The sequence below is a fragment of the Gymnoscopelus braueri genome, assembly GCF_963280865.1.
Source record: "Gymnoscopelus braueri genome assembly, chromosome: 11".
NCBI classification, from domain to species: Eukaryota; Metazoa; Chordata; class Actinopteri; order Myctophiformes; family Myctophidae; genus Gymnoscopelus; species Gymnoscopelus braueri.
The window spans coordinates 6243390-6268649 of record NC_137613.1 but is presented as its reverse complement, the minus strand read 5'-3'; the positions used below and the strand labels follow the sequence as shown (position 1 = coordinate 6268649).

Below are 25260 nucleotides of genomic sequence, written 5' to 3'. Positions count from 1 at the left end.
CAACTTTTTGTCCCGGTACAGGCCTGGGTACAGGCCTGGATTGAGCAAAATACCATATAACAAAACACATGCCTTTATTGGTTCAACTGTCTCCTGACATTCATCACATGTCCTATAGGGAAATCATACATTTTCCACAGATAGCATATTGCCTGGTGAAAGCCTGGTGACGGGAGGTTACAAACATTCTGATCATGTACAATGTACATGATCAGAATGTTTACAATATCTCTTGTGGGAGACTGCTGGTTCCCACACTGTTCTGACACACAGCTCCCCAAGGATTCTGTAGGCTAGACTGGACTGGAGTAGGCTATATCTGATAAAACCATTCATTTCTTTGTGCATTCAATAGAATCATATCATATCGTATTGTCTACTGAGCTTTGGGTTGGGCTAATGTCATGACAGAAAAATGTGTGTGTGTGTGTGTGTGTGTGTGTGTGTGTGTGTGTGTGTGTGTGTGTGTGTGTGTGTGTGTGTGTGTGTGTGTGAGTGTGAGAGAGAGAGAGACTGTGACTGAGTGTGTGAGAGAGAGTGAGAGAGTGAGTGAGTGAGTGAGTGAGAGAGAATTAACAGACGTAAAAGAACACCTTTGTGACTCTCACTCCCTCGACCAAAACTTGTTCAATAAAAATTACATAAATATTAAATACTGTTCACGCTAACTCAGAGAGTGTACCAATGGAACCGTATAGGGTCCATTGGGTTTCGAGGAAAATAGCCGACAGACTGCAACGAGTGGCATTTGATCCGACAAGCACAGATGATGAAAATGTTTCAGAGACGATACAGACGCACTACAGGCCCAGAACAGAATACCAGACTACTGTACACCACCCTGTGAGTTTCACCCAGATAATCAACCCATTAAGCCCAGGGAAAGCATCAGTGTCATTTTTACATTTCTCTGGCTACGCTATGAGCTTGTATATCTGAATTGTGCAAATCTTTGAATATTTATATATTTTCAAAGTGAACATTTGTAACTTAAATCTTTGCTTCTGGGGAAGTTAAAAAATAAATAAAATAAATGTTGCTGAAATATCAATGGTTCTCAAACTTTTTCATGTCAAGGACACGGATCCCCATCTGAAAAGATTTTGTATTTTGTATTAAGCAATTGAGATGGTGTGCTTTACCTTGATTATTGGCAGCAAGCCAGTGGTGAGGTCAGGAAGGAGGCGGAGCAGAGTTCATCAAGCATCACGGTAAAGAACACCCTCCTGTGTAACATTGCGATTATATAACAGTTATCATAATAATAAAATGTATCAAAATTCATCTTGCGGGACATTTCTCTTTAAAAATAACTATAAATAGGCTATGTTGCTTTTGGAGTAGAGGTGGAATAGAGCAGTGGTTCTAAAACTGGGGGTCAGGACCCCGAGGGTGGTCTCCAAAAGATTTTGGGGGGTCCCCAGATGATTTTCAATATGGTTTTCTCAACAGTACACAAACCAACAGTTACAGTATAAGTGTGTATAGGGTATCTGCACAATTTAAGGACCTTTAAATATCTTTTTAATACGTCTAAAATTAAAATAAATGAGACCATTACTGCATCAAAAGCAATCAACAAACTATACTATAAAAATGGTCAGACATTGGCCAAATATCAAATATAAAATATTAAGACAGAGGCAAACATTTTGAAAACACAAACTCACACAATGCCTTGTAGATCGCTTGTAGATTTTCACATCATCATCTGGGCGGCAGTGGCTCAGGGGTAGAGTTAGTGTCGAAGTGTCCTTGGGCAAGATACTGAACCCTACATTGGCCCCAATGAGTCGGTAGGCGCTAGCTTGCCACCATTGGTGTGAGAATGTGGTGACTTATTTGGCCGCCAGCCAAGTCATACTAAATGTAATGTCTCAACTCCTAAACCTACAGGGTGGGGGGTCCCCAGCTCAAATATGATTATTTGGGGGGGGGCTGGAAAGTTTGAGAACCACTGGATTAGAGGCAGAATATCAAGGCACATTAATCATGTCAAAAAATTATTATAACGCGTTACTTCCCAACTGGTGGTCGCATAGATACAGTATCCACGTCAGCTTGCCTACGGCACCTCCACACACTTAAGTTTGTGAGTGTCGTTTCTGGATGTTAGTCTACAAAATATGCTTCAGAGTGAAGCAGGAACATTGTTTTGAACCCACGACCTTTGGATCATGTAGACATTTGTCCCAACAAAGTACTACTACTGTATGCTGCCTGCACCTTCCCCTTTCCTTCTGTTCCAAGTAACAAACTACGATACAAACAAAATATGAAGTTAGATTGTTTTTTTAAATGGTTGTGAAAATCTTTTACAAATTCTGAATACTTTTGAAAGTGTTACACAAATATTTTAAACCCTCAATACATAGGAAAACGTGACCTTTGGCTCTGTACTTGGTCAACTCCTTTTTCTCTCTACACCTCTTTGCCGAAAATAGCAGATCTACAAGCTGACGTGTCAACACTTTGTCAGCTTGTAGATCTTCTATTTTCTGCTAATGTTCCCCCAAGAATACAGATGCTAGGGTTCAAGTGGTTAATGTAAAAAAGGACCCCCTAGGGGTCCCGGACCCCCTGTTGAAGATCCATGATGTAGTAGACAATTTATGAAACAGAGGAATACAGAGGGTGAGTGTATAGCCTTTGTTTTATTCATAAAAATAAAGACATGAATTTATTGTATAGGATGTGAAACTTGCAACTAATAATAGAAAATGCCAAATTAATAAACTGCTTCAACTGTTCAGAGCTCTCTTTCATCAATCTATCGTCTCAGACCGCTGACAATGACATTCCTCTCCATAAACTGTCTAGAGTAAAGCATTGCCCATTCATAAATCCACTTATTAGAATATAAAGCAGATTCATGTTTTGTCGGCTCAAAATCATTCCTTTGATTTCTGCGAGGCTAAGCGCCGACTTTTGGTTCCCATCTCCCGGACAGCGTAGTTAACATCCCATAGCCATAGAGGAGATGTTGGGCTGTAGTATCCAATAACTAAATAGGTTTAAATTCTTACATCACTAATTCTGACAAAAAGTGTAGATCCACTTGATCTACCCTCGTCTCAAGCACCTTGCAGAGCCTCCTCCTCCTCTCTTTCAGCTCCTTGAGAAGCAAATTACAACGTGGAACGTTGTTATTTGCTGTAATTTCGTTGTAATATGTACAATTTTAATTACGGTTCATTTGAAAACTTTTTTTTTTTTTTAACTTTACTTGAACATTCTGGGGCTGTGAGATATGGACATACCTCAAAATTTATGCCAAATATCTCAATAGCTAATATGCTATATGACATTTTTAATTCCTCAGACTCAAACACACTTGCCCATCGGGCAACCTGAAAGCAAACTGCACTTGCCCGAACGTTTTCTTTACTTGCCACGGGCAGTGGGGCAACCGTTAGTGTCAACCCCTGGATTATTAAACTGTGGCTGGTGAAAGTAAATGCCACAAAGCACCAGAGGATTTCTATAAGGGACAATGTTACCCAGAACATTACTGCGGCTGCTGCTGTCTTTGCATTTCAAGCCAGGCTTCTGCAGGTGGATTGGTGGTGTAGGCGCCTCCAGGAATCACATACTGTCCTGTCCCTTGCTGAGGAGGGGTCTGGACTGGGTTAAATCCTCCAGTAGAACCAACACTGTAGTTTACATACTGTGAGAACACAGGGTGCTGCTCTGGAGCTCTGTGAATACCTGCAGGTCCAGTTCCGTACGGATACCCATGTGTGAAGTAAGGGTTCTGGGTCCCAGTTCCGGATGGATACCCATGTGTGCAATACGGGTTCTGGGTGAGTTGACTGTAAGGATAAACGGGCGTCCCATAGTAGCCTGCAGCTGGCAGGGAGACACTGGGGTTTAACATGGCTACGGTGGGCTGGTTGATTCTGTAATCAGAACCAGGAAACTGCTGGCTAGCGGGGTTTGGGCTGACCGTGGTGATGGAACCGATATTAAAAGGAGAGACCCTGGTGTTATAGATACAGGCCTGAGATGCTAGAGCAGGGTTTGTATTAACGGCGCTGGGTTCACCCACACTGAAGTTCTGATTACAGTCCAGCTGTGGGCTGGAGGCAACAGGAAGGTCTTCCCCCGCAGCAGCAGGGTGGGCTGCTCTGTAGTAGCTTTCCGGAGGCTGGTCATAATCGATGACGTCGGCGGCCTGGCTTTCCGACGTGAACTGCCGGTCGGCGTAGCTCGTGACGATGTTGTCGACAGGCTTCGGGGCCGTTTGCGTCCTGGGCTCAGTGAACCAAGGCTCAGAAGATGCAGCCGAGACTGGACTTAATGGAGGAGATTCAAGGTTGAAGTTGGAGGACGCTAATATTTTAAGTGAGTTCAAGACCAGCTCCAATTTTCTCCCATCGGGAGACTTTGAAATTCTTCTCCGTTTGTTGCCCGTCTCTCCATCTTCATTTGAGGACACGTCATCCAAACCATGTTTCACTGCCTTTCTCATTTCTGGGGGGGGGAACAGACACATATGTTAAGATACATACAGTACCAGACTGTCACACACCAGGAGACACAAGCACGTCAAACATTACTTCCATACAGATACGACTGCAGAGGATATTTAAATTGTCTGTAACACATTTCTGCCACTTAACACCTTTACCGCCGGGCCCGTAGTTCTACGGGCCGTTAAATCCAACGGTTAAGCGCCGAGCCCGTAGTCCTACGGGCTGCGGTCTTTTCGCGCATGCGCGGTCCGGGTGCACTTTCGGAATTTTTTTGATCCACTTCCGTTTCCGGTTTGATGACAGGAAATAGAATTATTTGGGATCCGGTTTCGACGATCACGCCCGCTCCCATTCTACAGACGAAACTGAAACTCAATTCTCTTCCTGTAGTTTTTTCTCCTCGCATTTCACTGTTTAACGTAATCCGCTCTAACTCAAACATGGATGCCCCGTTTGACACGCGATCTTCACTGTGAGATACAGGGAGATCTCGCGGATGTAAACAGACCGTTCACGGCTCAATCTTAAGGATTTTAACAAGATCTATGGCGACATGAAAAAAACAAAAAAACAACAAAAACACCTTGGCACTGGTGAGTACATTATGAGATTAACCTCTGGCGGTGGATGTGTTAATAAAAACCCCTCTGGGAGTCGGGGAGTCAATTCCATTTAAAGTAACCTCTGTTTTTCTATGATAGTAAAACACCAGGTTTATCAGGAAAACTGTGTTCCAGTAGGCGTCAGTATTTACCAGTATGTCCAGAGAAACAGCTGTGGGTGTGGTCTTCCTGTTTCACCTCCTGTTTAATGGTGACTGGAAACAACAGAGAGACAATTAGACATGGTTTTATATTCAACATTCTACAGTATGTGTCGGGGGAGTAATGTTGACCTCACACACCTGTTATGGTGGAGTTGCGAGTGTTCATGGTTGCCACACGCTCTGGGTGTGGTCTGTCTGACATGTGCTCTGCGACCGGCTCAGTCTTCACTATGTTGTCCGTCTCTTCTGAATTGGGAACAAGGATGACTAAGGATTATGAACGTCAACAGTGGTCTCTAGCTGGGACATATCTGTATGTGTGTGTGATGGTTGGTTCAGTATACCGTTATCTGTGCTCTTGTCTGCCTCTGGTGGCCTGCATGACTCCAGTATGTGGATGCCTACAGACAACAATCAGACCACTACAGTTACAACACCACACATTCACAGAGCTGTGGATGGACATTGACATTTTTACTGACACCGATATGGTACGATATGGTCCACCTGCAATGACCTTTTGCAACCTTTATTTTCACGTTTCCTAGTAAAACAGTGGCTGGTTATGTCTCAGCCAATCACAGTCTCAGCCAATCACAGTCTCAGCCGATCGTCCCATTAACCTCGGGCTATGGGATCTCTTCAACTACACAGGCTTGTGTCGGCACTCGTCTCACGCTCAGCAAGGCAGAGGCAGAGAGGCAGTGCCAAAGCACATTTATGTTACTGCATTGCCCATTTCTCACCTCAATAGTTTTAAGATGCATGTTTTAATGTACCGTTTTAAGTTTAAAATGAGAACGTTTGTAAGGTACCGTCTGGCCGTCATCTTGAATTAGATTCAGAACACAGGAGAAGCACTTTAAGCGCATTAACAGGAATCACACCCTGTCCTGCTCCCTGCTGAGGGGGAGTCTGGACCAATCTTTATGGATTGCGAGTAAATATCCCCTTTTTTGTTTCGAACTTTTAAGAAAAATATGTATACATTTCAAAAGATTTAAAAAAGTTTAAACAAAAAAAGAAAAATCGCCACTTCAATCAATCAATTAAAAAAATCAATTAAAAACAATTCCAGCATTTTTCTAAAGTATTTAATAAAGCTTGCAAAGCTGCTTGTAGATCTGCTATTTTCACTAGTTTGGGTCCCGGGCAAATGTAAATCCTTTTATTTTAGGAGGTTTTGGGAACCACTGGTATGGGAATCACATGATTCATGATTATTCATAAGGTCTTGCTGATGTAATCGAACATTCCATTTTTTGACAGGAAGTAATAATTGGATTTTTAGGGACTAGGGGAAAAACATAGTTTAAGAACTACTGTACCTTCATTGAATGAAGCCACACGAACACGATGATACGAGTCCTTGTCAAGCAGTATAACCTTGACAAGAGAAAATAGGTAAAACATGAACAACATTATAGTTGAGACAGACAATACAAGTTAAAAAATGTATCAGGCTGTCACTCATAAGGAGAAAAGTCACATATTTTGTTCTCTCTAATCTACACAATGTTATTAAGATGCCCGGAGTTGTCCTGACAGGTCAGTGTATGGACAACAATTAGTGTAACTCACAACAAAGTAGCCCCTGCCCTGCATAATGTGTAGCTTAATAACGAGACCTCCACTTGAATTAGTAAATAGCCATTTCCGCAGAAAATACGGAGGTAAAACGTCTGCCTCACTTCTTCAGGGACTTTCAAAATTTGAGTTGGTATTTTTGCCCTTTGAACCTGTAGGTGGGCACTAGGGACAACTGGGCACCTCTATGTAAAATTGTCTATTTTGTCCAAAATGTTGAAAAATGTAATATTTGGAAAATGTTTTAAAGTATTTCTACAATTATATTTCTACAATTGCTACAAATGGCTACAAAACCAGTATATCCAGTCATTTTGGGGCATAAACAAAAAGTTGAAGGTTAAAATTAAGTCTGATAATGATGTACCGTGCACGTTCACATCATGTATACTTTACATTACTTAAGACCATTTTTCAAATATAAATTTATTTTAACATTTTGGTCAAAATAGGCAATTTTACATCGAGATGCCCAGATGTCCCTAGTGCCCACCTATCCTGTATCCGTATAGTTCCATTACAGTTTCCCCACCACCTGTAGCACAACGGTGAACCCACAGCAGAGGTTAACTTCATGGAACAGTAACAAACAGTATCAAACTAAGTTACCTCAGCATCCATTTGGTAAAGCTGTTCCTGCTCAGCAATTCTGTTGACCATAACCTCAAAGTCATCCATCTTGTCTTTCTCACTCAAGTCCTCCAGATTCCAGATTCCAGCCATCATCTTGGGGTACTTCTCCCACTAACACAAACATACAGGAGACGTTTTCAAACTGTCACACATACACAAACATAACGGCAGACATGTCAGACTGTAGCTCAACACTGCCACTGCATTATTTGAATAATACAAATATATTCCAATATGCTTATCGGCTTTACGGCTTATTGGTTAATTTAATAAATACATTTTAAGATTTAGTTTTACTCAAACTAAACTCAGGGCCTCTTGTTTTTCTGACAATGTTATGTAAATACATGTAACCAACAACTTGGTGAGTTAGCATGACTTGAATTAGATGAATTAGACATGACCAAGACAAGAGACTTGAATCAGAGACAAAGTTGCAAAGCATTATAAAAGGTTTAAAACAGGGGTCTTGAACATTTTGTCAGGCCAAGGACCCCCTTAGATGAGAGAGAGAGACAAAGCAGGGACCCCCCATATTGAATACAATTATTTTGCATATTAAAGGTTTTCATAAATTTCATAAATGCATGTCCCACCCGGTTATTCAATACCTGTCGTACCCGTCTGTCTGCCTGTGTCCCTTTTATGCCCATATATGGGTATGTCTTTGTCTGTCTATCTGTGTCCCTTTTATGCCAATGTGCGGAGTTGCTGTTTGCTGTTTAAAAAAAAAACATTTATTTCAGGGAAATCCATCGAGACCAGGGTCTCTTTTTCAATGGCGCCCTGTGTACAAAAGGAACATTTACAACAATGGCTATACAGACATGACATAGACAACAAGGTACACATAAATATAATAAAATAAAAAGGTTTAAAAAATATACATTAAAACCAGATATTACACCAAGCAGGTGCATAGGCTTTCTTCTAATATAAGGTCAGCTAAAAATTAGTTACTGTAGTAAAAATGGTCATACTGTATGTGAGAAGTACCGGAGAGGACACTGACCATGTACTTGTGCTGATGATCGAGGCTGATGATGTGTCCAATAATGTTTTGCAGCTGGAAAGTCTTTAGACAGCTACAACACAAATAAAATGGGGCCAGTCGCTCATTCTTAGATATGTCTCCACACTGGCACTCCAGCACTGAGCCCAGACCTGAAAAAACACACACACACACACACACACACACACACACGCACACACACACGCACACACACACACACACACACGCACACAGGTTGAGGTGAAAACTCGATTCAGGTGACTAAAGACTCTTTCCCCAAGTCCACTGAAAGACGTTAATCCACTGGTAAGGTTTCATGTTGGCATAATAATGTTTACACGTAATTAAGATCATCAACAATTGATCAAGTACATTTCTCATTCTATTGACGACTTCCACTTTCAGTTGAGGCTCATGATTTATGATGACTTGAATGAAGGCTTGAATTGACTTGTGGGCGTGTGACTTGGAGTAAAAAAAACACTGCGTTGAACATTTGAAGCCCAATAGTCAGGTGTTAGGCCTCGACTTTGGCTCATTGACTTGGGACTTACTTAACCCATTAAGACCTGAGGTGATTCTTAACACATTGAGTGCCAAAAACGGTCCGGACTGTTTTTCATAATCCAAACGAGGTGTGCCAAAAACTGTTATAACCGTTTTTGGATTTTTTATTTTTTTTCCCTTCACAGCACCAGGATCATCAATCGAAGATTTAGACTTTAATCCACTTCCTGGTTAACTTATGACTTCAAAAGCCTGTATCTCAGCTCCTGTGTACTTTTTTTTTTTACTCTGTATTTTTGACTATTACGATTATTTTCAACTGGCTGCAACTATGGAACGGATTACCGAATGTTTTTATTTTTTTTCCCCCCGATTGTACGAGACCTCTATGTGTGTAATGAGGGGATCACCGTGAGGACGGTGATCACTGAAAATATTTTGTGACTACCGTACTTGAAAAAGGTTAAAAAATGGTTAAAAATCCAGGCACTGACTGTACCCTGTTTTTAAAAAAGCCTGGCACTCAATGTGTTAAAAATGTTTTCTAAATCCTAACAGTTTTTTGAAAGAAAAAAAAAATATCTAGATTTTTCAAAAATAGCAGATCTACAAGCTCATAGCGTGGCACCTATGAGCTTGTATATCTGCTATTTTTGAATAGCCAAAGAAATCTAAAGTGACACAGATGCGTTCCAGGTCTAAATGGGTTAAAGACTGATGATGTAAAACTTACTTGATACTCGATTCTAAAATACTTCAATCCTTGCAGACACCGCTGCAGCCAAATCTCAACACCGCAAAGCATTTTTCATTTGTGCACAAAGGTCAAACAAACACTCACCTACGACTCTCTTTCTCTCAGCTTCTGACAGCTTCACATTGAGGAAGAGGGACACACGGCTGGCAATCATTTCCCCTGTGTGTGTGAGTGACAGACAGACAAGTCAACCGATAGACCAGTGTTGATTTCGTCGACTAAAACTATGACGAAAATTGTTCTTCGACTACCTTTTTTCACTGACAAAAACTAAGCTACGACGACTAAAACTAAGACTACGGTAAATATATTGACATTTCGTCAACAAATAAAAACTAGACTAAAATGTTAACGAGGGACGAGTGGAGAAGAGATCCAGTATAACTAAAAGTAATTTTATGTTTGGTTGCGCTCGGGTGTTGCGCTCTGAAAATAGCAGCTCTACAAGCTCACAACGCGTCGCGCTGCGACGCGTTGTGAGCTTGTAGATCGGCTATTTTCAGCATGCAACCAAGTGTAAAATCAGCCATTGCGACGCCATCAAGGCACCGCCAAAATACATTTTAGTCGACTAAATCAACTGTAGATTTAGTCGACTATAATCTCATGATATTTAGTCGAGTATAACTAGACAAAAACTAAAACATTTCAGATGACTAAAATTATGACTAAAACTAAATCAAAATGGTGTCAAAATTAACACTGCGATAGACACAAACCTACACAGAAAGTGAACCATAAATTAAACATAAATAAATGCAGTGATTCAATCCACACACACACATACCTGCCGAGTTGCTTTGACACACCGGTGGCTCTGGGTCCAAGAACGTCTGTCTGTCTGAACACACCAGTGGCTTCTGTGTTTCCTCTAGTTTGATGCCTCTTCTGTCCCTCGGTTCTTCTGGGTTCTGTGGTTGAATACCACCGGGGTCTTGAGGTGCCGACTGGTACCAGGGTGCTGAGGAGGAGTACTGAGGAGCCCAGGGTTGTGTGTCACAATCCCGGGGAGCCTGCTGCCACGTACCAGGGATCTGAGGAGCCCATGGCTGGGCCATAGGGTCATGGGGAGCCCATGGCTGGGTCATGAGGTCATGGGGAGCCCTTGACTGGGTCATAGGGTCATGGGGAGCCCATGGCTGGGTTCTTCTGGGGTCTTCATAACTCTCTGGCTGAACATCACAGCTCTGTGGGCTTTCTGGCTGGGTGTCAGGGGGTAAGATGTGCATCGGTGAGGATTGTGAGCCTTGATTGGGGCTTTGATTTATTCCATTACCTACAGTATGGATAGAGGAAAGGTTGGTGGATGAGTGCAAATAAACGATGGTCAGAAACAGATGGAGATGAGTCACTGACAACAAGTGGATGGATATGAATAAGGCATCATGTCTTCTTCATTAGCGTCGCATACATTGACATATTTGTTAAAGACCTGGTGCCACAATCCATGCCTTTTTTCCTCCTCATATATACCACTATACAATAATGTTTGAGATCACCTGAAGTGCTTAAAATGGCTGGCTTACAGTTGTAAATTCAAAAACACATGTAGAATATATAATGCAGGATGCAACACAAAAATACATAGTAATAGTCCACTTCAAATGACATTTCAGTACATCTTGTGATAGAAAATGTTCATTCTGTTTAAAAGCATACGTGTGTAAAACTCATAATCTTTTACAAGGATGCTACCCTTCTAACACAGGGGTACTGTAGGCAAAGTAAGGCATAAGTATGAGAAAGAGGATTCATTTAAAATAAAATATATGTTTTTAATGTAGTCAATTAAATTAAGTCCCCTCACATCTGTGTGCAAATTAAAATCCTGCACATAATTCTACATTCATTCAAACTCTGAACTCTGACTGGGGAGGGAGTCTGGGAGATAGGTGTTATTCTGTTGATCATTAGGATGTCCTGATGTGAAATAAAATATTTCAGAAGAAGAAACAAATCAGGTTGTTATGAATATGGGAATCAAAAATCTGTTAGAAATATTTTATTTTGATGTGGTGTCATCATAATAAAATGTAATATTGATACGGCACACTGACTATCAAGAAAATAAAAACATGGCACTTCATGTCAAAAAGGTTGCCGACCCCTGATTCTAACCTGTTTGTGCAACATACCATGTTAAGATGACCACAGGTCACGTTCATACTGTCCTTCAGAAAAATCTCTCTAGGCAGCGTTTTGATTTTTATTCATAAAAAAGGTGGACAGTGTGAACCAAGTTTGTGTTTTCAACCAAGTAAGTAGTGCCTGTATTTGTATAAAAGATTACAACGAGGTAAATGTTTTGAAGAATGTTGCATATTATACTGACATGCCCAAAACAGATACGCCAGGGTTAAAATGGTTGAAAAAGTAATACTGACCCTCTGTAGGTTTGGAGATGGAGACAGTTTGGGATGTATCTTCAGTTAGGCAGCTCTTGGACAGTTCAGTTAATTCCGCCACAGTCTTGGAGATGAGAATCATTTTGAGGTCTTCGTTCATTTTAAGAGAAACGTCCGTCGTTTTGCTTGTGACTCGTGCTTTCAAAGGGGATTTGGCAGCAGCTTTCGGGGACTGGCTCGTGGATGACCTCATCACCGTCACCTTTAAAATGGCAAACAATATTATGTTAGTCACTGCTTATTTAACACCTTTCAAATGGCTATGCACACAGTTAGAACATGATATTATTATAGTATTCCCCTCCATTTCAAATACTGCTACAGCTTTCAGAATCATGTTTACAAACAGTACATCTTGGGAAATGGCTGTTTAAATATGAGAGTTCTAAACCCCTTCAATCTGAGTCATTTTAGATTTCAGTTTTTCAGAAAACTTCAGGTCTGAAGGCTTCAGGTCTAAAGGGGTTTAATCTTTATTTTGTTTATACATTTCATACACGGTTAAATTTGATCTCCAGTAGCCAAGCAACCAGCTAAGTGGTAAAACATTTAAGGTAAAAAAAAATTACCTTCAATCTTCCCCATCCCTCATCTCTCTCCACCTGTTGGGCCAGGTCTCTCAGCTCTCTAGGACGCTCATTAGGTTCCACACTGCTTGGCCAATCACGGACCATACGAGGACGCACCTTTTTCTGCAAAAACACAAACAAGTAGAGAGTGAGTCACTGTTCAGTTTGAATCAGTAACCATGTACGAGAGTCTCTCTCTTGTTATTCATTCAAACACACTTGCAAGCGGGCACAAACCAACCACCGACATTACAGAGTCTCAGGCTGAATGAGCAACTTTCCTCCAGTGAGTTCCCCCTTTATGCCTAGGGGTCACCAGGTGTCACATAAAAGATGGACTCCCTCCTCCCCAGTCCCCAAACAAACAGTCAGTCCACACAGGTTTAAAATCCCCCAAATCAAGCATTTAGTTTATATTTGAGATAAAAATCAGTGTAAAAACCATGTATCACTTTATTTCACCATGTTACTTTTTGCACTTTTGTAAGTTAAAGACAATTTTTGCATCCAAAGAGCCTCAATGTTCATTTTTTCAGTGTGTGAGCCTTTTTGTTGTTTATGGACTTTCATGCTGGCCTCTCGCACCAGTATTCAGCCCTGGTAAGCCTCGAGTATAAAGCGGCAAACTTCTCTACTTTTACCTAACATAAAAGGAAACAAAAACACAAGTATCTTACCTAATAAAAACTAACAGTAAAACAGAACTAATAACAAAAAGAGGTCACCCACCCCTACACTCCCAAGGCATTACATTATCCAGAACTTTAACCCGTGGAAGTTCTAACACAAGAGTGCTGGAGGAAGACATCTGATCAACTGAAGGCAGGAAGCTTTATACTACAGTCAATGAAGACAGGAGCCAATCACCTGCGAGGTTCAACCTACTAGTTAGTTACCAGTCAGTCATCATTCACACCAGCTGGTGGTCAATTAGTCACTCACCACCATTCATTCACACACACACCAATGATGGGAGAGGACAGGCATGGGGCAAAACAGTACCAGCAAATACACGTATGGTATGACCATAGACATATAAAGGTAGACGCCTCCTCTGGCTCTGAAGCATCTGCACTGTATGGCGGGCGCGCTTCCGCTTCTGGGGTGCAGCTGGAAATTTCCGTGTGCGTCACAGAACAATTAGAGGCAGGTGGGGACAACTAGATTCTGACAAGTCCTGGAAAAGACGCGCTGTGATTGGCCAGTAGTCAACACGCTGTGATTGGCCAGTGCCCGTGCCCCCCGTAAATATGGCGGCCACCATACCAAACAGGTCGCTCCAACGAACTGCAGAGGCCAATGAGGTATCTAGGTTTCTATATCTATGCGTATGACCCTATGGCATACATGGGCAACTGCCTGGCGGCCCCCACCTTCACTTATTGCAGCCCGCAGGTTAATATCGGAATACTGATATATTATTGATTTCAGCTGTTACAATTCTAAACATGACCCGCTTTAATTACTTCAGTTTAGTAGCTTAATGACTAGTATTAAAATTCTATTGTCTTTTTTATGTCCAATGTATTTGTATTTAAGTTAATAAAGTAACAAATAAGTATAACAAAATGCATTTGAAATTAAATAAAAACGTTACTTTTCCAATTCAAAAATAGCAAAACATTATTCAGGATTCCAATAAAAACATTGCAAAAATAGCCGATCTACAAGCTCAAAACGTGTCGCACTGCGACGCTTTTTGAGCTTGTAGATCTGCTATTTTTGCAACTTTTGTGTGACATAGAATGACAAAGTAGGGCAGTAATTAAGAAAAAAGTTAAAATACGGAGATAAGAGGTGTCTGTACAGTATATGCAATGTGGCCCTCTGGAGTGAGTGTGGAAATATAGTTGCCCTCTCCATCATCAAAGTTGCATCACCCCTGCCCTAGGGTCATAACAATGCACAAAGCATACAATGTAGTGACACAGTACAGTTAAGCAACAACATAGATCTTGTCTGTCATTAATATACAGTTCTAGGTCGGGCCTGCAAGTCCAGCCAAAACAAGCCTCAACCTTCCACAGGCTGTTTAGGGGTTTTACTGCTCAATAGCTTTGTGCTCTTTTTGCCATAGTTACTGGCGAATCCTCAAGCATGTTCCATTTCTCTAATACGTAAACTGCACTTTATCTAAACCTAAATGACCTGCATGTGCATGTGCATGTGCATGTGCATGTGCATGTGCATGTGCGTGCAAAGTTTTACGGCAACCGGACGCTATGTTCATTTTGTTCAAAACAGGCCACTCCTGCAAACTTTAGAAGCCAATCTTAGCCAATCAGGATGGAATATGAAAAATCCATTTGATCACAGATCCGTCTTGATCACATGACTATAGAGGTAATGTAAATGGTAAATGGTGCATTTATATACTGTAGCGCCTTTATCCAAAGCGCTTTACAATGTGCATTAAATTCACACACCGATGGCGGAGGAAACCATGCAAGGCACCAACCTGCTCATCGGGAACAATTAGGGGTTCAGTGTCTTGCTCAAGGACACTTCGACACTAACTAATCGAACTGGAAACCTTCCGGTTCCCAAGCGGCAGCTCTACCTCCTGAGCCAAAATCTGTGTTTTGCAAAAATCGACCTACTGGTGGTACTATAACAGGCTAATGTGAGAAATTTGGGGCAGAGGTTTTTACTTGGCCTTGTAAGGAGTATGCGTGCACAGTTTCATGCTAATCTGTCCAACGGTGCCGGAGATTAGCTGCTCACAGACAGACGGACGGATGGACGGACAGACAGACGGACGGACACACACAAAATTACAAAGAGTGTCCTTGCCACCACCACAGGCTCACATACTCACTATGTAGTTGTAGCGGTGTTTGGCAGATATGATGTGAGACATGTGTTGGGAACGGATGATGTCTCTGGAACAGCAGTGACACCGGAAATAGTTGCGGGCGTTGTTCTCCATCGGCCACTGGAACTCTGTCATCATGCTCAGACCTGGACCACAGTGTCACAGAACAGTCACATAGTGAACACAACGTACTGTAGAAGATGACAGTGAATGCTCATCACATGTTATCTGAAGCCAAACAAGACAGGGTATAATAACGTGGATACTCGGTGTACAGTAGCTAATAAGCTGTTAGCTGTGCAGTTTCTGAACCAAACAGAATTTAAGTACTTCTGTGCTAATGTGAGCTTAAGCAGCGTGAGGCGAGCTATGATAGGCGTAGCAGCATCAGCTTGGCTGTGTATAGGTCACCGTGATTGGTCTACGTTTGTGGGGACATAACAAGCCTAGCCTGGCATGGCCAGACTAATATCACTGCGTAGATATTAGCCTGGAATCTCTGTGTGAAACCTGCATTTCCGAGGGGCAAATAAAAAAAAATGCCTCCGGTGATAAACCCGCCCCATATTTGCATACTGGGCCCTGATTGGTCCCTCACAACTTCGGAGGGAGAGAAATCCAAACTCTATTAAGAGGGGCCAGACCTAATCTGCCAAGGGGCATTTGTTTTTTTTGCCATGGCAGATTTGTCTGGAACCAGGCTAATACAAGCCTGATTTATGCTTCGCCATACGACGGTGTAGTGTGCCGGAAATTGCCGTCCTACGAGCTCACAACACTTAGTGGTTGTGAGCTTGTAGATCTGCTATATTGGGCACGAGACACCATCGTATGACAGAGCACATGCATGCATACATAGAGAACAACCCTGTTCTAGACAGCTGGTCCCTTCGGTGGCATGCCACAATAAGACATAACCACATTTGTACATGATACAATTGTTAAACTAATTAGTTAATTACTAAAATGCTAAATGAATTAACTAAAATTATCATTTTATCCGTACAATGAAATATTCATGTGAAGATATCTCAGGCTGAGTAAAAGCCTGATTTCGGCATGAGACACCATCATACGATGAGGTATAAATCAGACTTAAGTCTGAGCAGGACAAACTAAACACATCCATCCAAGTATGCATGTAATGGACATACGAATATGACCTAAAATAAGCTATCTAGCTCAATACCACACCATAATAAACTCTCACAATGTCATGAACCAGATATTTCAAGACATAGTTTGTAGGAACATTTTAGAAAATTAAAACAAATTAGAGAGTATATGCTGACCAATGACTGGCTCTGTTCTCTCAGTGTTGTTGAGGTAGTGCCACAGGGCTGTGTTTGTAACTGTGGGGTCCATGATGTCCTCAGGAGTGACCTCGGGGTGACAGTGACACCTGCTGGTCGGTTCCTGAACTTGGGGCTGCTGGAGTTCAGCACTGAATGGCTCGTCCTGGACGTCAGAGATGAGTGCACTTGGCCGGGGTTGACAGTCAGATGTGGACGGAGGGGTTCGAAGGCCCTGGGGAGGCGTGGGGCTGACCTGGACGTTGTGGGTCACCTGAGAAACAGCCGGGGCGTCTGCAGGTTGATGAGGAGCTTTTGGTTGGAGTCCATACAAAGTGTCCTGTTCAGCAACGAGCTCTTTCTCTTTCCTTAAGTCTGTCAACACACACAGAACATACAGTAATGGATAAGTTCAAACACCTACTAAGAATACTAAGATGTGATTATCTTAGTTGTGCAGTTACTTAACTTCCTGTACAAACCCTTCAAACTTCAAACTCCATTTGAATCATGATAGACTGATAGAAAACACCGTCCTTGGTTCTGGTGACTCCCACCCTCCTAAAACTTTTTTCATTTATTTTGCATTAATAAAAAGAATGACACTAGTAATACTTAAACAACCGTGCCATAATTCACAGGTCACTGAGTAACAGCTCACTATACTGTAGACATATGAAACAGCAAATTAACTAATGCAGCTGTATTCTTTCTCTCTCCTTCTCTCAAACATTTGCCTACAAGCTTACAACGCGTCACTTTGTGGCGCCTTGTAAGCTTGTAGATCTGATATTTCTGCTTTTTTTTTTACATTTGAAAATGTATGAACATATCAACAATCATTGTGATCAGACGATTATGTAATAATTGTGACAATAACAGGCCTATACCGTGGAGGACTCTCCCGTCGGGTTCATGGACACAGGGATCTTTCTCAGGTACAGCTTCCTGTTCCAGGGTGGAGTGTGGCGGGGTGTGATTGACATCTCTCCTGACCAATGGCCAGACCCCTTGCAGGACGTCCGGCCAGTCGGCTGGCGCTGCGTCTTCTTCCCTCCTTTTCTGCCTTTTCCTCTCCGACGTCCCGCTCTCCGTCTCCGAGCCGAGGTCTAGAGCTGTGTCACCATAACAACATTTAAGTAGACCGTTAATTTGTCACAAAAATAATTGCGATTAACGATTTAATTGTGTTTTTTGGTATTGAACATTGGGGAACATATGAATAAAAACTAAATTTCTGTTTGTTTTTTTAGGCTTCATAATCACAAATTGCACAGGGCAGATATGACAAATAACTTAACACATTGGGTGCCAAAACCGTATATATACGGTTTTGCGCATACTAACGTTGAGTGCCAAAACCGTATATATACGTTTTTTTTTTTTTTTCCTTCACAGCAACAGGAAATATCACTCCTACAAGATTTAGACTCCAATCCACCTCCTGGTTAACTTATGACTTCAAAAACCTGTATCTCGGCTCCTGTGCACTTTTTTTTTTTACAATGTTAATTTAACTATTTTCAACTGGCTGCAACTATGGAATGGATTTCCGAATGTTTTAATTTTTTTCCCCCCGATTGTACGAGACCTGTATGTGTGTAATGAGGGGATCACCGTGAGGACAGTGATCACTGAAAATATTTTGTGACTACTTGAAAAAGGTTCAAAATGTTTAAAAAGTCCTGGCACTCAAAGTATAATATTTTAATAAACCTCTGGCACCCAATGTGTTAAATATACATAATAAAAATACAGTAATTTTATACTTAAATTTTCTTTTTGCGGAAATAACTGATCTACAAGCTTACAACACGTCACAGAGTGACGTGTCCCACAGTGGTGGAATGAACTCCCCACTGATGTCAGGACAGCAGAGTCACTGCCTATCTTTCGCCGCAGGCTGAAAACCCACCTCTTCAGGAAACACTACCCTTCCTCTTTGCCTGGCCTACTTATTGTTAACTAGTTGTACAAACCCTTGTTTTATAATTGTATTGTTTTATTGGATCTTGTTTAGTCGATACACTTATTTGTTTTAGCTCCTGCTCATTTGATTTAGCTATTTTGTCTCATCTGTTTAAGAAAGTAGGTAGCTGATATATTGCACTTTTACCTTAGCGCTAGGTATACTCTTAGTTGCTTGTTTTAGCAGAAAATGCACTTAATACTTCTGGTGATTAGTAGTTTTCATTCCCTACCCATGTTGAATGCACTTATTGAAAGTCGCTTTGGATAAAAGCGTCTGCTAAATGACTGTAATGTAATGTAATGTAAGCATACTATTTCTGCTATTTTTTGAAAATGTTGAAAATGATCATTTTTCAACATGGAAACGATTATGACGAGTACGCAAAATAATTGCGATTATCTCAAATAATTGTAACAGGCCTACCAAGGTCTCTGCAGACCCTCCTTGGCGTGGCGTCCTCGCTAGTCGCGCCCCTTTCCGTTTCGTCCTCTTCTCCCGCGTCGCCCTTTCTTTTACGGGACGTGTCCTGAACCTCAGAACTCTGCCTTCTTCCCGTCATCTTCACAGCCTCAGCCATCACTCCTGCAGTGGTGGAAAAAAGTACTCAAATGTTTTACTTAAGTAAAAGTATCAATACTGCAATGTAGAAGTACTCTGTTGCAAGTAAAAGTCCGGAATTCAAAATTGACCTGAGTGAAAGTACAAAATCTATCCAAATGTATTTAAAATGCCAAAAGTAAAAGTACTAAAATGTTTGAAAATAGCAGATCTACAAGCTCACAACGCGCCGCGATGCGACGCGTTGTGAGCTTGTAGATCGGCTATTTTCAAATTGCCTATGTATAAAATAGGGCTAAAGTGGTTAATGTATGTTTTATAATGCAATAATATATATCTGCAAAGTAACTAGTAAATAAAGTTTTCAAATAATTTTTGTGGAGTAAAAGTATAATATTTTCCTCTGAGATATAGTGGAGTAGAAGTACAAGTATAGACAATTGGAAATACTCCAGTAAAGTAAAAGTACCTAAAAAATGTACTTAAGTACAGTACTTGAGTAAATGTACTTAGTTACTTTACACCACTGCACTCCTGTCATCTTCAAAGCCTCACCCATCACTCGGTCCTTTTCAGCGGCCGGCCTCTGGACCCACTCAGCACATGGTTCAGAGTGGGTTTCTTCTTCTTTGCCTTTTTCAGGGTCTTGTTCTTCTGTACTTTGTGTCAGAGTGTCTGTGTCTGCTCTACGTTCCACAGAGGTGTTCTGAGTGGGACACTTCTTCTCCTCCTCAGGTTTATGGACACAGGAATCTTCCACAGGCACTGCTTCCTTTTCCACTGGAACGGGCTGTGGAGTGAGACCCTTCACATCTGGATGCTGTGGAGTTTCTGTAGGGACTGAGAAACAACACAAAGGTAATACAGGCAACTGACAAAAAAAGCAAAACAAACTCTGTAAATAAGGTGTAATAAGGAGCAGGGCTTAGTTAGTTAGGGACCAGTCGAAATTTACATAAGGGGGGGCATGGAGGAAATGTATGTGCCCTGATCTAAAATGCCATGACCCTCCCTTTGACAAAAAAAAAAAATCAATGACCCTCCCCAAGTGATTACAAAAAAAAGAGTAACCCTCCCCACCTAGAAGTGTCACGATATAGCCTATCGTGGTATTAAAATGTGATGATAGGTATTGTCATGATGTCATACTGTATCGTAATATTTTATTAATTGTTTTTTTAATAAAAAAAAAAACACTTTCTTTTTTTTTGCCGGTGAAAGTTAGGAGTTTTTACTGTATGATATGAAATGTAAAGCTTATCATAATCATAGTAATTATTAATCATGTCCTCCATCATATTCAAGGTATTTTGGAGAGAAATGAAACAGACTCCAGTCAGTCACTTTCAGTTTAAAGCACTGCAGAGGGGAGGTGTTGTGTGTCAGCTGATGCTCGTTGACGCTCGTTAATGTGACATGCATCTGCACTCTCAAATAGGCCTACATCTAATCTAAGATTGTATTATACTGTATCTGGTATTATAGATTTTTTTTAGCTGTTGGAAATAACTAGGCTGCACTTGGTTGGTAAAGTCCAGATGACAAAAATATGAGGTTTGTGGAATTTATAGTTATGCAGTCTTATATTATATTATATTTGTTAAATTAGTGTCTATCTGTCCTCTGAAACAATGGGTTTATAGTTAGTGAGAACTTCACTTCTCCATTAAGCTTGCACAAATGTATTTATTTGTGTGTACAAAGCACTTTGTAATTGTTTCTAACTTGCTTTATAACGTTATTTATAAGATGATGGCCAATGTTGATGATACATGAGAAAAGAACATTATATATCATATCGATATCATGCCCAACATCATGTATCGTATTGTGAAATTCTTGACACCCCTAACCCTCCCCATCAAATACAACATGACATTTAAAACTGATATGTCCAATGTTTTGCTTTCCACATTGATTAGAACATTGCTGTAGTGTAGTCAGTCTTGCTAAATGCACAGTGTATCTGTAGTAGTGGTAGCAGAATGGATAGTGTTCTCATCTTACATGTGGGAAACCCATTGAATCCTGGTCAGATTGAAGAAAGTTGAATATTTGGTAACCAGTAGTTTAAAACTTTTGTCACTCTGCCCTTTTAATTATCAACTACAGTGACTACAACTACACTGTTGCCTAAAACAAATTAGGCTATCAATTATGGCCTGATGCTTCTGGTTTTACTTGTGGAGCTAGGCATCTATACACAACTGTCCATATAGATCCACATTAATCACATGCACAGAATTACTTCAAATGATCATGAATATCCAGTTATAGTAGGCCTATTTATAATGCATCTCTCCAATAACGCCTGTTGAAGTTTTGCTTAATTGTTCAACCACCATCGTTAAGACGCTGAATAGATTTGACTGGGTCGTTCACACTCGCTGTGCGTTGATGGCTTGTTAACGACCGTCATTGATTCTAAATAGACAAGGTGTTACTTGATTTGAATTCTTTGTATCCTTTGAAATGGAGAGGGGTCATTGACCACTGTTCTGCTGTACTAAAAAGGTATATAAAAAACGGACTATTTTATCAATTCAAAATTGCATGACCCTCCCTTGGATTCAAAGTAAAATTAGCTGACCCTCCCTTGGACCAAAATTAGAAAGGCATGACCCTCCCCTATTTTCCTCCATGCCCCCCCTTATGTAAATTTCGACTGGTCCCTTAGTTAATTATTTTTATTTCAGTCATGATTTTTTTAAAACAAAGCAGTTGAACCTTTTTACCATTTAAAATAAATGATCAAAGTAGCATAAGAGCAAACAAGAGAAAATAAACTAACACAGAGCTTCAAATATTACATATCAGAACAGACGAAACAAAAAGAAACAACATTTTGTTTAGTTTTTCAGACGTAAACAATTTGTACGCATCTTTTTCTAATTATATTATAACAATTATATTCTATCACTAGCAGCATACGAGCATACCATCACTATTTAGAATGTATTACTATTTTTATTAATTTATTTTATTTTATTTTTCTATTTATTTATAATCTTTATCCTTCCTAATCAGATTAGCTTCGCTTCATGTTTTTGTTTCACCATTTGTCACATGGTTGCAGGTGGAAATCAGAAGACACGGCGCTATGGCGACCGGGCGGACTTGGTGGACTAGACAGACACCCACAAAGTTCAAGGTCAAAGCATTATTGTCCTGTTAAAGAGACGTTGAAGTGAAAATCTCATTCAAAGTGAGCACTGTCTCAGCGTGTAGTTATGAGGAGGAAGAGGTGCTCTAATCCACCTTCAAGTATGAAATCAAATTAATTCCAAAATTACCATTTAAAAAATACACTTATTTGTAAAAAAATATATAGAAAACATTAAAGCTACATTAAAGCTTTTTTGGTGAATAAAATGTTATTTTGACAAATCTGTATGGTAGAGTATGTTAAAACTAAATAACTACCACAACTTCAGTGGTTGTATTTATTTTCTCTCCCTGCTCTTCTATTGACACATTTAGATCCTGCAGTGACCTCTACTGGTTGATAAGTGGTACTGCCTGAAATAGATGTGCTCTATTAGCTCAGTGGTAAAAATGTCAGAACCTGTATTCCAATGTCCGGTAGCACACGAAAAAGTGCAGCTTTAACTGACCACACTTAAGTCTGTTTTATACGAGTGGCGGTTTCACATCGTGAAAGTAGCTTTTCGCCTACAATGACATGCATAAAATAGGGATGCCAGGGTTAATGTTGTTTTAAACAGCTGAAAGGTTACTGCGCGAGGGCTTTAAATAAGACCCCGTGGACCGAAACATTTCACCAATAATGATGACATGCCCAAAATGTTGTTAATTAGCTTCTATAAGAGTGTAACATTGTTACCGTGCAGGTCCAGCTCATCACACATGAACACTACCTGTTGATATTTAGGCCTCTTTTCTACCAGGGTTGAACCGGTTCAGTTCTTTTTTCTCGCCTAATTCTGGACCAGTTCAGAGTGTTTCCACTGAAAATGAATTGGTTCAGAATCCTAAAAGTTGGTTCGGTTCGGTTTTTCTTGCCCTGAACTGGAAACCAAAGTGGGCGTGTCACTATTCTACAGGTTGTAAGATGCAGATAAGATATAAACAATGGCAAAAGCAAGCAAAAAATCATCATAAAAAAAATGAACTGTAACCGCCACTGACGATTGAATTTCCCCTTTTAAATGGACATTTTGACCGGTCATATTCAACACATTGCTGGCCAGGCCTGGAATCGAACCTGGGGCAAACTGGTGACTCCTGCTGCCTAACTACAATGGTGCTTTAAACTGGTGGAAACGGCCGGTTCCGTGAAAGCACCACGGTTCCAAGGATCTAGAACGGAACCAGCTCTAGAAACCAAAGTTATTCTGGTGTAAAAGGTTCAAGAGGCTACGGTGGTTCTCACCCAGCTGAGGAGATGTGAGGCTGTCCTGCAGCTCATCAAGTGAGACCATGTTTGGCTCTATATGCATAAATAAACACAACAACAGAACATGTCAGAATAAAACACAAACGTTATTTAGCTAATGAAGCGTTACATGAAAACCACTGACCTTCATGTTGCCAGTCTTTGCGGAAGAGCTCGTCAAGAATCTGGCAGACTGTTAAAGGATCATTAGAAACCATTAGAACAGTGTAGGACATTGGTTCTCAAAGTGGGGTCCGTGAGGGAGTTCTAGGGGGCCCCCAGCTAAATGAGGGATAGTTAGGAACCAAATGGACCCTTGTGGCTCTGTAACTCTGAGAGTGTACATTTGTTCACTCTCAGAGTTAAATTAACATTGATTTTACAATATAAATTGGGGTCTCAGAGATAGAAATGCCATAGCGTAAGGCATGTCAAACTTGGGGGTCCTTGAAATTAAAATGGTTGAAAATGCTAGAGCCGTACAAATCTTCTGTTATGGGGGTCCCTGCCATATCTTTTCAAATGGGGGTCCGCGGGCTAATATGTGTCAATTTGGGGGTCCTTGACATGAAAAAGTTTGAGAACCACTGGTGTAGGACAGAGGGGTGGAGGTGGGCCACTCGCTGACAAGCCCCCTATATCGTCTCTGTCGGGTGGAAACCTCATATGTCCAAAACTGTTACCTTTCAGAATTCAAGTTCAACAACGGCAAAAGTAGCAGATCTACAAGCTACAAAACGCGTCGATCTGCGCAGCGTTTCGAGCTTGAGGATCTGCTGCTTTTGAGGCTTTTGTGGGGGAAAGTAAGAGCATTAATTGACAAAAAAAAACACAAAAGGTTAGAATATGGAGATGGGAGGTTTCTGCCCTGACAGCAACGATATGTTTGATGCAGTGTTGGTTTCGTCGACTAAAACTATGACGAAAAATGTTGGTCGACTTTTTTCACTGACGAAAACTAAATAAAAACTAAATAAAAACTAAGCTATGATGACTAAAACTAAGACTAAATATATTGACAATTTCGTCAAACAAATAAAAACTAGACTAGAGTGAGGGACGAGTGTAGAAGAGATCCAGTAGATCTAAGACAAGTAATTTTATGTTGTTTGCGCTCGGGTGTTGCGCTCTGAAAATAGCAGATTTACAAGCTCACAACGTGTCGCGATGCGACGCGTTGTGAGCTTGTAGATCGGCTATTTTCAGCATGCAACCAAGTGTAAAATCAGCCATTACGACGTCATCAAGGCACCCACAAAATACATTTTAGTCGAGTAAATCAACTGTAGATTTAGTCGACTAAAATCTTATGATATTTAGTAGACTAAAACTAGACTAAAAGTAAAACATTTCAGATGACTAAAATATGACTAAAACTAAATGGAATTTTATTCAAAAGACTATGACTAAAACTAAATAAAGACTGGTTTGATGACATGGTCAGTACTCACCATGCTGAAAGTCGTCACTGAGCATGTAGAAAATGCTGCACGGGAGATCAATTATCTGAAAGAAA

At 40.8% G+C, this 25260-nt stretch overlaps 1 protein-coding gene across 1 annotated transcript; it reads right to left on the bottom strand.

Moving 5' to 3' along the window:
* Positions 1 to 2642: 2642 nt before the first annotated feature.
* LOC308095168 (uncharacterized protein) lies at positions 2643 to 25246 on the bottom strand. Its single transcript, XM_080442118.1, has 19 exons — positions 25196 to 25246; positions 23890 to 23937; positions 23742 to 23798; positions 19904 to 20188; positions 19214 to 19372; positions 17709 to 17933; positions 16819 to 17193; positions 15530 to 15672; positions 12712 to 12834; positions 12122 to 12344; positions 10525 to 11013; positions 9822 to 9896; positions 8474 to 8625; positions 7438 to 7572; positions 6570 to 6627; positions 5586 to 5642; positions 5380 to 5487; positions 5230 to 5292; positions 2643 to 4473 (listed from the first exon to the last, which is right to left on the bottom strand). Exons 1-19 carry the CDS (start codon positions 25218 to 25220, stop codon positions 3509 to 3511), a joined length of 3765 nt encoding a protein of 1254 aa, XP_080298244.1. The 5' UTR covers positions 25221 to 25246; the 3' UTR covers positions 2643 to 3508.
* Positions 25247 to 25260: the final 14 nt, after the last annotated feature.